Genomic DNA, 12,998 nt, shown 5'->3' on the forward strand with positions numbered 1-12,998 from the left:
TGTATTCGTTACTTGGTTGAACGGGATCTACTTTTCAATGTGCCTAAAAATACATTCAAGTGTTTTTGAAAGTAATGTTAAGAGAAGTTTTATTGTTATGAACTCTTAGCTCATAAGCTGACAGTTGAGTTTTGTTTGTTTTTACCACTAAAATGAGTCTGGCACCACAGAGCGGATCTTTTAGCGCATCACAGCAGAGCTGTAGAACTGGACTGGATGAGTCGTATGTATCTCTTCTCTATTCGCTGTTTAACATAGGATCACTGTAGCGCTCCTTGCTATTCTTATGACTGAATTTGTCTAAATATATCATATACGTGCTGATGCTGTGATTAAATAAGGGATATTTCGCAAAACACAGTGAGCTGCCTACCTGGCCAAAAATGCTGTCTAGGAAGTCAGGTGACAATAGGTTTTGAGACACAACTAAACCTTTACAAATTCACCAGTTTCAACATGAGCAGCAGTGCGGGTTCGGGAGAATCCCTGCAGGAAGCAGATTCGACAATAATCTCACAGAAAGAAGATTACGTGAAGATTTACAGGATGATGATGACTCCTGCAGAGAAACTGACTCTTTGTGAGAGACGTGCGCAGTTTTTGGCTGATAGCGAAGAGGTGCGTATGGTATGGAATGAAATATGTGCCATTGGGACCTGAACTTGAATTTTAGGACTTGAATTTGAACATATTTACTTGAAATTAAATTAACAGTTTTGATCTTGAATTACATCAAACTTGAAATTTAAATACATGTGGCACGAATTCAGATTTGGGTAAATGTGACAAAGACATCCGAGGTACTCCGAGCAATCGAGCATGTATGTAATCAAACTCCTTTTTTAAATTTTTTTATTTTCTCCCCTTTTCTCCCCAATTTGCCATGCCCAATACCCAATGCGCTCTAGGTCCTCATGGTGGTGTAGTGACTCGCTTCAATCTGGGTGGCGGAGGACAAATCTCAGTTGCCTTCGTGTCTGAGACCGTCAATCCACGCATCTCATCATGTGGCTTGTTGAGCGCGTTACCGCAGAGATCTAGTGCATGTGTAGGCTTCCATGCACAACTCACAACGCGCCCCCCCTGAGAGCGAGGACCACATTATAGCGACGAGGAGGTTAACCCAACGTGACTCAACCCACCCTAGCAACCGGGCCAATTGGTTGCTTAGGAAGCCTGACTGGAGTCACTCAGCAAACCTTGGATTCGAACTTGCGACTCCAGGTGTGGTAGTCAGCGTCTTTACTTGCTGAGCTACCCAGGCCCCCCTAATCGAACTCCTTCTTGGCCAATCACAACGTAGCTCACAGTTCACATTTGGAAGAGGAAGGGTCCGCTGTGAAATAGTGCCAGTGTGGGATCATGCCTGAACGAGAGTCACCACCTCTCTCTAGCGAAACTTACGTGATCTGCCCTGATGCAAACTCCAGACGTAATTAGTGTGATTGGTAAACAGGCTGTTAGATGCATTAAATAACGGTTTATCAGATCAATGTTTGCCACAGGTTCCAAAAGGCAGTTAGCTAATGTTTGCTGTGTAATGTCATGTTTGCTAGATAATCTGCTCTATTTTTATTTCATTTTTTGATTTTAGATGTTAAGTTGGACGTGCCTCGAGAACAGGTGTCCAAATCGTAACAACTGCGAAGCTAACATTAACTTAACATATGTCAGGTCTGGATTGGAAGGTCAGTCAGCAAACATTAATGTATCCCCTGGTGTTATGTAGAGCATACATTTTTTTTTTTTTTTAAACCAGCAGCAAAGATAAGCTAACTGTCATGTAGTTACAGCAGTGGTGAATTCTCAGGGCCAGCAAAGCCTTCTCTGCTGGCCTAACATGCCAAATAAATAAATATTTTCATCCTTTCATTCTCAATCACCTTTTTGCCTATGTATTTTTAACCGCTTCCCACTCTTAATTAATCTACAAACAAATAGAGAAAAACGAAAAGTTTATCCAGTCAGAATTTATTCCTTGATTCTTACAAGCAAAGTGTGACAGCTGTTTCACAGATCGCATGCCCGAAGCCGAAGCAGCGCATGAGTCTGAGCTCCACCCTGTTAGGCCTTCAGAATTTCCACAGAATCCCTCAACACTGCAAATGAATGAGCAACTAAAGTCAGATTGTCCGATTCATCAGCCAATCAGACTGATTTATTTGTTCTTGGTGGGTGTGATCTTTAGGATATATCCCAGTCGAGGCCTTCTAGCTGGCCTTGAGTGACGCAATCGCTTTAAGTGATGTACATCATTTGAAAGCGAAGAGCGCGAGATCTTGCTGACGAGTCGGCTGTCATCACTGCCGCTATCGCCATTGAGAAGGAGATCCTTATGGATTTAAAAATACGAGATGTTCTGCATGACCGTGTGATTGCTTAATTTATTCAGCAGGAAAGGAGGACTGATTTTCACTTCAAGTAAATTGGTAAGTGCTTTTTGCATTGTTATAGCAACATCAGGAGTTTTCTAAGTGTAAATTAGGCTGCTTGAGCATTCAGCGTTGGATCAAGTTTTGAAAAGTAGTGTTGCGCTCCATTCACCCGGAAAGTCGGATTTTACAACTTCCTACTAGGAAAAGTGCAATGGAATGCATCTTGAAGTCAGAATTACAACTTGTAGGCTCGTGCAGAAATTCTCAACTCCAATTTCGCCGAGATGCAGGGGCATGATGTCACACAAACATGTCGACACTCAGGGAGATATACAAAGTAAGTGGTAAACATTCACTTTATTTAGTAATATCGATAAATGAGTTCGTTTCCACATTACATGATATTAAAGCTTGTTTAACAAATGCCTACAGAAACAGGTGTATAAAACATGGTAAATTATAATCTCGTTTGATAATTGTACATCTGAAGCACAAATGCTAGCGCTGCAGCATTGTTTATCAGTTGACTCTCTAATGAGAGTCAAACCCCTGCTAAGCTAACGGGAGCATTGCAGTTCCGAATATTGGGGAATGGAATGCATTTATGGTCGGAGATATCAAGTAGGAACATCCAACTTGAATGGAATGCAGCATAACTGTGTACCCTGACGAAACTACATTTATTGCAAGCAACATTTAAATCGCAAATATTATTAGATTTTTCCAGGTATTATAGACCTCCTTGGTAGATTCATATGAAAAATGATGACTTTGAATGTCTGTCTTGCTGCAGTTAAAATTAGGCTTCCTTGAGCATTAAGTGTCGTTTCAAGTTCTGGATTTCGTGCGTGGACGTGTTTTTAAAATGTCAGTTGGTATTATTAATTAGCTGTGACATAATATATGAGGCCCAAAGGCATAGGGTGGCTTATTCATTGTGAAACTGTGTTTCTTAATGGCATGAATCACACTGAAGGCCTAGACTTTAAATGCACGGCCCGCCGCTGAGTTACAGCACTGGTGGCAAACGTTGATCTGATAACGAAAAGTAAACACGTCAGATATCTGATGACTGATAAACATTTATTTAATGCATCTAACAGCCTGTTTACCAATCACACTAATTACGTCTGGAGTTTGCATCAGGGCAGAACAAGTCATTTACGCTAGAGAGAGGTGGTGGCTCTCATTCAGCCATGATCCCACACTGGCACTATTTCACAGCGGACCCTTCCTCTTCCAAATGTGAACTGTGAGTTACATTGTGATTGGCCAAGAATGAGTTTGATTACGTACATGCTCGATTGCTCTTTCTGAGTGCCCTGGATGTCTTCGTCAGATTTACCCGAATCTGAATATAAAACCTGAATCGGTGTATTAAATACATTTAATCTGAATTTACTGATCTGGATTCGTGCCACATGTATTTGAATTTCAAGTTTGATGTAATTCAAGTTCATAATTGCAAATTCAAAATTCAAGTAAACATGTTCAAATTTAAGTCCCATTGGCACATATTTCATTCCATAGTTTGGATAATTAAACATGCTTGTATACTCTGCATTCCATATTCTCTTTATGCTCTAATATTTTTTTATTACTAACCCAAAATTTCAGTACTCATTTATCATTACATCAAATGCCAAATAAAGCACAACCCACATGTTCTTTATCAACACATCCTATTCTATTCTGTTCTATTATTTTCTATTCTATTCTATTGATATTTTATTATTTTATTGCTCTAGTTCTTTGTTTTAACTCGGCGTTTGTTTGACCTTTACAGTATGATGCTTGTATCCAAGAGCTTGTGCGTTGCCTGGCACTGAGCAGACTGCTTTATGGAAATGGGCATTTTGCAGTGGCCCAAGCCCAGTCTAGGCTAGCTAAAGCCTACTTGCAGTACAAAGGTAAAACTGTCCATAATTTCCTTTTATTTAAACAGATAGAAAGGATGTTATTTGATATTTTATGCTCTTCAATTAGATTACACTTTTCCAGTAATATACTGTACTGTATCTAATAAATGGATGCAGTTTCCTGGATTTCTTAGTCTTAGGTAGCCATACTGTATTTAATTATGTTAACCACTCAGTAATAGTCTATGACCTCCCATTTTCCAGGCTGGGCACATCAAGCACAAGAACATGCATCCCAAGCACATGAAGTACTCGGTTCCAGCCAGCAGGAGGAGAGAGTGAGCTACCTCAGCTGCTACCTTAGTGTTCATCAAACTCTTGGAAGTGCTGCTCTACTTCTTGGCAAATATCCTTCTGTACATCTGTTTATAGATATACTGTACAGGGGTCCAAAAAATCTGAGATCACTAGTGAAAATGGTTCTCTTTTTGATTTTTCCCTATTATTACAAATTATATTGTCTGTGTAACAATTTGAATGAAAAGTTGAATTGAAAAATTAACTTGGATTTCAGAATTTCTTAGTATTTTCTAAGTCACCCTTTTGATTTAATGATGGCATGCACTTGATCTGGATTGAGCTCCACTTGTCTGTGCAAAATCTGATGTTCCATGTTATCTCAGCATGATTTGAGTATGTTCCAAAGAGCATCTTGTGTGCTTTAATGGAAGCATGGATATTTGACATGGTCAGTGTCACAACATTTTCTTACATTCTACATGACCTAGAAATAGTGCAAAATCTTTAATATTTCTTATTAATTTTATGTCATAGTGTTTCTTTGTTTGTGTGTGTGTGTGTGTGTGTGTGTTTTTTTTTTTTTTTGTTTTTTTTAACTTTGTTAATTTCCAGGTTTCATTTAGATTTTAAATCCCACATTTTCCAGTATGGTCTTTGACTTTTGGACCCAACTGTATAGTGTGTGTATGTATGTAATATTATTAAACTCCATAGTATCTTATCTTTAAAGTAAAAGGGTAACACTTTAGAATAAGGTTCCATTTGTTTACATTAGTTAACATGAACTAACAATAAACAATGCTTTTACAGCCTTTGTTAATCTGAGTTCATATTAATTTCAACATATACAATTTTTAAATCAGTAGTTTTACTTGTTAACATTAGTTATTGTACTATGAACTAACAATGAACACTTGTATTTTTATTAACTAACATTAAAAAAGATTAATGCTGTAAAAATATATAGTACATTTTTTGTTAATGATACCTAATGCGTTAACTAATGTTAACGAATGGAACCTTATTGTAAAGTGTTACCAGTAAAAGAAATGTATAATTCAACATACTGACATTTGTACCAAATGTTTCTGAAAATCTGATAATGAAAGTAATAGCACGTTTGGCTTGTTCTTCAAAAATTGATGAGTTCTTAACTATGTGAACTCTGGCAGGGGCCGAGTCAAGCTTTCAGAAGGCAGAAATAATCACGGGAGACATCGTGGCACAAGAAGCCATGGGCAAAGAGGAAAGAGTGGACACTGAGTATGAGATATTTACAAATTTAGCAAGGTATAAGAACATTTAAATCTTGTTGTAATATTGGCTGTAATTGACTAGATGGACTAATTAGAGAACAAATACATAACAAAATGTTTATTTTCTAAATGACTACTATTTGAATTGCTGCTGCTACTAAGGAACTACTGTTAGAGTGTGTTCTTTGTCTTCGTTTTAAGTACAACAATGGATAAATGTCGAAGTCTAGAACTTGGCAAAGAAAGCTTAACCTAGGAATTAACCATTACATTGTTGAAAGGAATTCTTGATTTAACACTTTTTATTGAAGGATCAAAATGTATCTGGACTCTGGACACATCCCATTCCATACACACCCAGTCTTTTAATTTAGTGCATAATTAACAAAAGAACTTGGTGTTTACATGCTTTAAATATAACATAGCAGCCAAGTCCACTTTGAAATTCACACAAAGCTCTACAGTGAATCACACACTGTGGTCAATTTCTTTTGACTTCTGCAGTTTCAAATATCATGTTCAGGTTTAAATCCATGTTTTCCTGGCATCACTCCAAGTAAACACTGATGCATTGGTTACAAACAAATTTTGCATGTATGCATCAGTATTTGTTATTACTACATCTAGTTTGATTTAGTGCTCTTTGAGGGCATTGGCAAAGCAATAAAATGATAATATATGACCCCTTCCTTATCTTAATGACTAAGCTAATTTGGGCTTAGTCATAAAGATAGGTTTCTCTTTAATCATAAGGTGGTGCTGCTCAACCACAAAACTTTTCAACATCACAGAATTGGATCTTTTTGAACAATGTTACAAGCTTGCCTTTATCTTTGCCTCTGCTAATTTTGAAGGCAAACAGAAAAAGACTGTTTTCTTTTGCCTTATGTTGTCATATCTTAGAGTGCCTGTGAAGCTATCACACATAATGTGAATGTCTTGCTGTTCTTCCATTATTTCTTCCAGGGCTCTGTGTGTGTGTCCGTGCATAGAACAACAGTGTTCACTGTTTTTTATTTTTTTATATCCCAACCTGCAAAGCAAAATTCAAGGTCACATAAATCAAAGGGTTTTCTATGCTGATCCAGGCCTTTAAAAGTGATGGAATTTAATATAATCATGGAAAAGTTATGTTAATTTCTGTAGTGAATATATGTTTACCTAGTTATGCTCTGCTAAATTGAATTGCTCATTGTGAGTGCAATCTCTTGAAAATGATATATATTTTTTATCCTTATCCAGCAATCATGAACAACTGTAAGTCATGAAAAAGTCATGGAAATTGTTTGGTCAAAAGGTGCGGGCACCCTCAGTACATTTTCTCATTAAATGAAAAAAATATATATATCTTTTGTTTCTCAGGTCTTTTGTCCCACAGGGGGACTTGATTATCTTGTTCAATAGCTTGTATTGATCCCAGTGTGTATTATGGCTGATCTCACCAGACTTGACTGTGACAATGAATGATTGTGGTTTTCTGCCAGCTGTGTTTATGTGAGTGTAGTGACAGCAGACCTCGCTGGACCTTCTCAGGTTTTATTATTATTGCTTTTTGTTATGCAAGTAAAGCATGTGCCATCTGCGCTAGAGAAGTGGTACACAATACTGGTCATTTATGGATCATGAATAGAGTAATGCATTTTATAACCATCAGCGTATTGTTTATTCGTCAGCTTGTCAGCTGCTTTTGTGGTATTGTGTATATTGTGGTATTTTGTGGAGCTGTGGTGAAAGCTTTCTAATTATTTGGCCTTTGTTGGTGGTTGACCATGAAGCAAGTGTTGAAATATTTGAAATGAGTGAGGCTGTGGAATCAACACATACCTTCACAAAATCCAGTAACAATGAAACAAGCTTACAGCTTTATCATCGGGATGGAGTCATTCCCTACTGGCAGTGAACAAGTGAACATCAGAGTCAGCATATTACTATCATACAGACATGAATCTCTGCACATACAGTATTTACATCAGCTCTCATTAAACACTTTCTTGTTGGAAATTATGGAATTAAAGTTGAGTAATAGTAATATAGTGCCTTGAAATAACACAGAATCTTAAATATTTCTTGTTCATTTTATGTCATACTGTAGCGTTTCTTTCTTTTTTAAAAATCCAATAACTTTGTTTATTTTCAGGTTTAATACAGCACATTTCCTTCTTATGGGGCTGTTCACACCAAATGTGTTTTTGCATCCATCTACGCTGATTTTCAATTGTTTTTCTGTGTAAACACGCACTAGAGCTATGCGCCTTTGCATTTTTTTAGATGCTGTGTCACACTAAAAAGAACTTCAACTTTTGAAAATGTGTCTTGAGACACCTGTGTATAGTTCTATTCTTTGCGCTTTGTCTATCTTTTTTTTTGTTGTGCTAGAACAAGTTTGGTCTCAACGGTCCCTTAGAGTGTATTTTAAGCCTGCCGGTAAAACAGCTTTAAATGTGAAGTGCGTCATTTTTTCTACAATATGATGAAATACTTTCTTCTATGCGAGTTTAATGTGTACAGATAGCTAAAAGTATGCCTTTTATAAGTTGACTTCCCTGTAGAGTGTGAACATTGTGGCATTTTTAAAACATTGCTGCTTATTTGAGTGGTCCGACATGTCAACTTCTGGCTCAACCAATGATGTGACATTCTGTTTTGCTGCAGTAAGAGTGTTTGGGGAAACCTGTTTGGAAACAATGACCCTGTCCCAAATGGCACATTTGATGTGGACTTGCAGTCTGTTGGCATGTTTCGCATTTTAAGTGCATTTCAAAATATTAGACTAAGGAAATTGCGGATCATTGCTTGTTTCCATCCACTGTGCCATACACATTATCTTGAGGAAGCCCATCTTCAGCAGCTGAATGACCTCCTTGCCTAGGAGATAAATAGTTTTATCACATCATCATTTTGCAAATATACTGCTTCCATCACCTTAATGTGCATTTTGACTTTCCCAAAACTCTAGAAAGTCCACCTCTGCCCAGCGCATAAACTTTTAAGTGAATTCTGAAAGTTTATGTGTATATCAAGCGTTTTTATTCAGGTTTTCATTAGCGCAAATTTAAAGCTTGCATAAAAATAATTAGATAAACACAGCAATTGCATGATTCAGAATTGAGGCTGTGATGTGCCCTTTTGCAAAGCTCAAACTGGTGCAAATTCACAGCAGACGACTGCTCCACAGTCTATAAGGCATTACGTCACCTCTTGGAGGACTTTAAGGGCTGAGTTTGGCATTTAGGACAGGGCCAGTAATTATTTTTGCTGTTCTGTTTGGCGTAGAAATGACACACTTCACCTTCAATGACACGCTGTTACTAAAGGACAGTGTTTGCTTTAAATGCCCTTTAGTTTCTTTGGTGATGTTGTAAATTAAGCTGAACTGAACTTGACAGCGAAACAAAACTCTTTTATACTAGTATGAAGTAATCAATCAACAAAGTGTTACTTTCACTTTTTTAAGGTCAATGTCTTCTATTATTCTCTATGTGGCTCCATTTCCATTTTTCCCTCTTTTGCTTGGCTCTCTTATAACACTGCTCTGTATCAAGCTCGAAATCTTTCATACACAGGCTACGTCAGTATCGGTCTGTTAACAATTACTAAGCAGATGACTTGGGGGAGTACTTGGCATTTCATGTAAAAAAATTGCATTACGCCCCTGCACAACGGACATTAAATCAGATTTCTCCACGCAGATTATATCTCTCCTCCCGCAGAGGATGCCCGAGACGATGGCTGGTATTAAGTTGGCGCTGTGTGGCATAGTACATGATGTGTTTAGGTTTGTGTTCCCAGGTAGCGAGGCAGTAGAGTTGGCACCTACACGCTGCTGTGTCCTGCTTTCCTAGCTGCCCCTAAAAGGAGGCCCAGAGTCTGGAATTTCTGATGCAGTTTTGAAAAGTTGCCAGGTTGTTCTAGCTTCCACACAGCCTACTATAAGAAACACTTAGTGGAGATATGTTTAAAAATACATATTTGCCATTTTCCAGTCTTTGCCCTTGAACTTGTTTCACTGGATATGGTTAATCAAATAACACACTCAAATTAAGAAGTTATGATTTAATTTTCTATTCGACAACATAATATGTTGTATACACAATATCCCAGAATGTACACCTTAGAGCGAAGATAAAAAGGTGTTTACAGCTTTTGCAGACATAGCTGAATTCTGACAAATTACGTGTAATGTTAATCACAAGGGTGCTATCAGTGGCATAGATAAAACATCTTTCACCTCATGGCATGTTGATTATGTTTATCTGATTTTATAATAGTCAAGATTTTAATAGTCCCATCAAATCAATGTTATAATTGTAATCATACTGTACCAAAAATAGACTACTTACTGGCTAATTTCCAGTTGCACTATGAGGTATCCACTTTCTGTAATGTTACACGCACTAATCAAGCAATAGCCTGGTATTGATGGGGCAGGGAGGCTGCATGGGCAGGCCACTCTCTCTGAGAGGGGGAAATTGAGTTAGTGATCCATTAGAGAGGATGATCCCGGAGAGACGCAATGTGGATTGATGGAACATGGAATCTCCCTGGTCTCCACTTAGCCCAGTTCTACAAAGCTGCCCACATGTGAGAGAAACTTAGCATAATCATGTACAGTGGGTTCCAAAAGTCTGAGGCCACACTGAAAATCTGGGATGTTTTTTTTTTTCTTTCAAACCTGAAAATGAACCAAGTTTTAGGGTTTTGAACATTTTTAAACCAAGTTATGATGTAAAAAGAATAAGAAAGATGAAAGATTCTGCACTTACAGTTTTATGGTCACTAATCAAATTTGTGACAATTACCATGTTAACTCAAGAAAGGTCAAATTTGCTAATAATACCAAAGAAAATATAATTTGTAATGCAATGTTTTTGTATTAGGAAAAAAAATCTAAATTGAAGCATTTTCACTAGTGGTCTCAGATTTCTGGAGCCCACTGTTTGTACAGAGAGCCCATTGGTTGTACTGGAATGCTATAGATAGACTAGATTATCAAATCTTCAGACCTTCACAATTTTGAATGACATACAGTAGGACAGGAAAACATTTTTTAAAATCACTGCAAAAAAACAGCAACAACATTTTCTTCATTAGTATTTTTGTCTTGTTTTCCAGAAAAAATACCTTAATATTCTTAAGACAAGATACATTTACTTGTAATGATATGACTCATTTTAGGGGTGGCCCAGATTAGTCAAGACTAGCGGATTTGTGATTTATTATCGATTGCCAAGTTCAGAAATCACTTGGGTGGTATAATAATATAAAAGAATGATGAATAAGTAAATAAATAAATAAAAACATGTGGGGCAGCGGGCCAAATCAGTTGCCAGGCCACCGGGATTTCCCTGCCGCTCCCGATGGCCAGTCCGGGCCTGCTTGACAAGCAAAATGGCATAAGATATTAAGTCTTGTTTTCAGAGAAGTCTGACAAAATTTTGTAAATTTTTTTGTTTAAAATAAAAATAAAAAATAAAAAAAAGTCTGCCAAATGGAGTAAAATAAAATTGTTTTCCCTTTGAAATAAGTTTTATTTTTTGTACACCAATTTTTTTTTTTTTTTTTTTTTGCAGTGATCAGGATGTGGACAGCAATATGAGCTGAATACTTTTTTATAGAACAGAATTGACTGTTTTCCATTACTTTTGCTCTGTATTCCATTACTTCGCAGATTACAGTCAACAGTGAGTGCTGTGATTCAGTTCTTTGAATCACCTCTGAAAAGATATTAGATATTATGTATTTATTTATTTTTATTATAATAAAGTTTAAAGATATTAGATATTAGGCATAATGTTCACCATCTACTTTAATTGTATCTTTTTTTTCTCTCCATATAATGAAAATGAATGTGTGGGGATGGGGTGTGGATGTGTATCTGTCTGCAGGAGAGGGAGAGAGGTAAGGCTCATCACCTGGGGTGTCATTACCTCTAACACCTGTGTCTTGTTATAGTGATGGCAGAGGGAGACCTGAAAAGGCCGACAGACACATTAGACAGCAGAGAGAGTTGGCTGCGTGTGTCCGCTATTAAAGACTGAACTCTCATCGACTCGTTTGTGTATATATATATTTGGCCACTAAGAGCCTTTTTGTTTAAGTTTTGTGTGATGCTAAAGGAGTAATAAAACTACTCACATTTTATTGCTGCCTCCTGACTCCTCCATTGCCTGAAAACACGAACATTGTCACAGTGGTGCCGAAACCTGGGAGTGCTATCAGAGGATAACGTCGTCATGGAAGCTTCACCACTGGGCGAAGTAATCAAGTGCCTCGCCAGCATCCAGCAGAATCAACACCAAGCCCTCATGGAGATATGTCAGGGAGCAGGAACAGCATTTCCAACTCCTGCTCCAGGCCCAAGCAGAGGATCGTCAGGCGTTCCAGAGCCTAATTGTCAGAGAGGAGGCTGTAGCTGCGACCCCGGAGCCCACATCACCCATTACCCTTATCAAGATGGGGCCGAGCGATGATCTCGAGGCCTACCTCGACTTGTTTGAAAAGACTGCTGAGGTGTGGAAATGGCCACCCGACCAGTGGGCGGCCCGTTACCATTGCTCTCCGGGGAAGCACAGCTAGCGGCCAAGCAACTTCCTGCTGCCAGCCTCCTCCCATCGTGCAATGGGCCGGCCGGAGTCCTCCAGGTCCCTGAAGTTTGGAAAGCACGGCCACCCGTTTGCTTTCACACAACAGCTCCGGCATGCCTGTCGAAAATGGCTGCTGGCTGAGGGAACCCACGGCGCCATGGACATTGTCGACCTGGTGACACTGGAGCAATTCATCGCCCAACTCCCTCGGGGGATGGCCAAATGGGTCCAGTGCCACCGCCCAGCATCGCTGGAAGATGCTGTCCAGCTGGCCGAAGACTACATGACGTCGTTTCCGGGAGGCAGCGATCCAGAGACTCTTTCTTCTCTCTCTTCTCTCGCTCTCCTACCTCTCAACCCCCCCACTCTTGCCCCTCCTATTTCCGTTCTGTTCTGGCTCCCCAGAAGTGGGGAGGAACCCCGCCCAAACCCCTTCCCCTTCTCTGTGTCTCCCACCTCTGCTCTCCCCCCCATGTTGGTGAGACCGCCCCCCATGGGCATGATAGGGAAGCCTGAGCCGGTCTGTGAGAGCTGCCTAAGGAAGCCAGGCACTGTCAGGATCGGTGTCCAGTGATTGAGGTGGGTACGCTGATCCGGATCCTTGACGCTCCGCAGGCCGCCCCG

The 12,998-nt window shown here is 39.0% G+C and overlaps 1 protein-coding gene across 1 annotated transcript in view; it reads left to right on the top strand.

The window, feature by feature from the left end:
* Positions 1-12,998, top strand: part of LOC127417007 (tetratricopeptide repeat protein 23-like) — a 27,114-nt gene continuing 14,116 nt past the window's right edge. The window contains exons 1-5 of the mRNA XM_051656675.1: positions 1-223; positions 450-618; positions 4,162-4,285; positions 4,499-4,640; positions 5,699-5,824. Of these exons, the coding sequence (XP_051512635.1) occupies positions 153-223; positions 450-618; positions 4,162-4,285; positions 4,499-4,640; positions 5,699-5,824 (632 nt within the window). The 5' untranslated portion in view covers positions 1-152. The remainder of the gene's footprint in view (positions 224-449; positions 619-4,161; positions 4,286-4,498; positions 4,641-5,698; positions 5,825-12,998) is intronic.

The sequence above is a fragment of the Myxocyprinus asiaticus genome, chromosome 26, assembly GCF_019703515.2.
Source record: "Myxocyprinus asiaticus isolate MX2 ecotype Aquarium Trade chromosome 26, UBuf_Myxa_2, whole genome shotgun sequence".
Lineage (NCBI taxonomy): Eukaryota > Metazoa > Chordata > Actinopteri > Cypriniformes > Catostomidae > Myxocyprinus > Myxocyprinus asiaticus.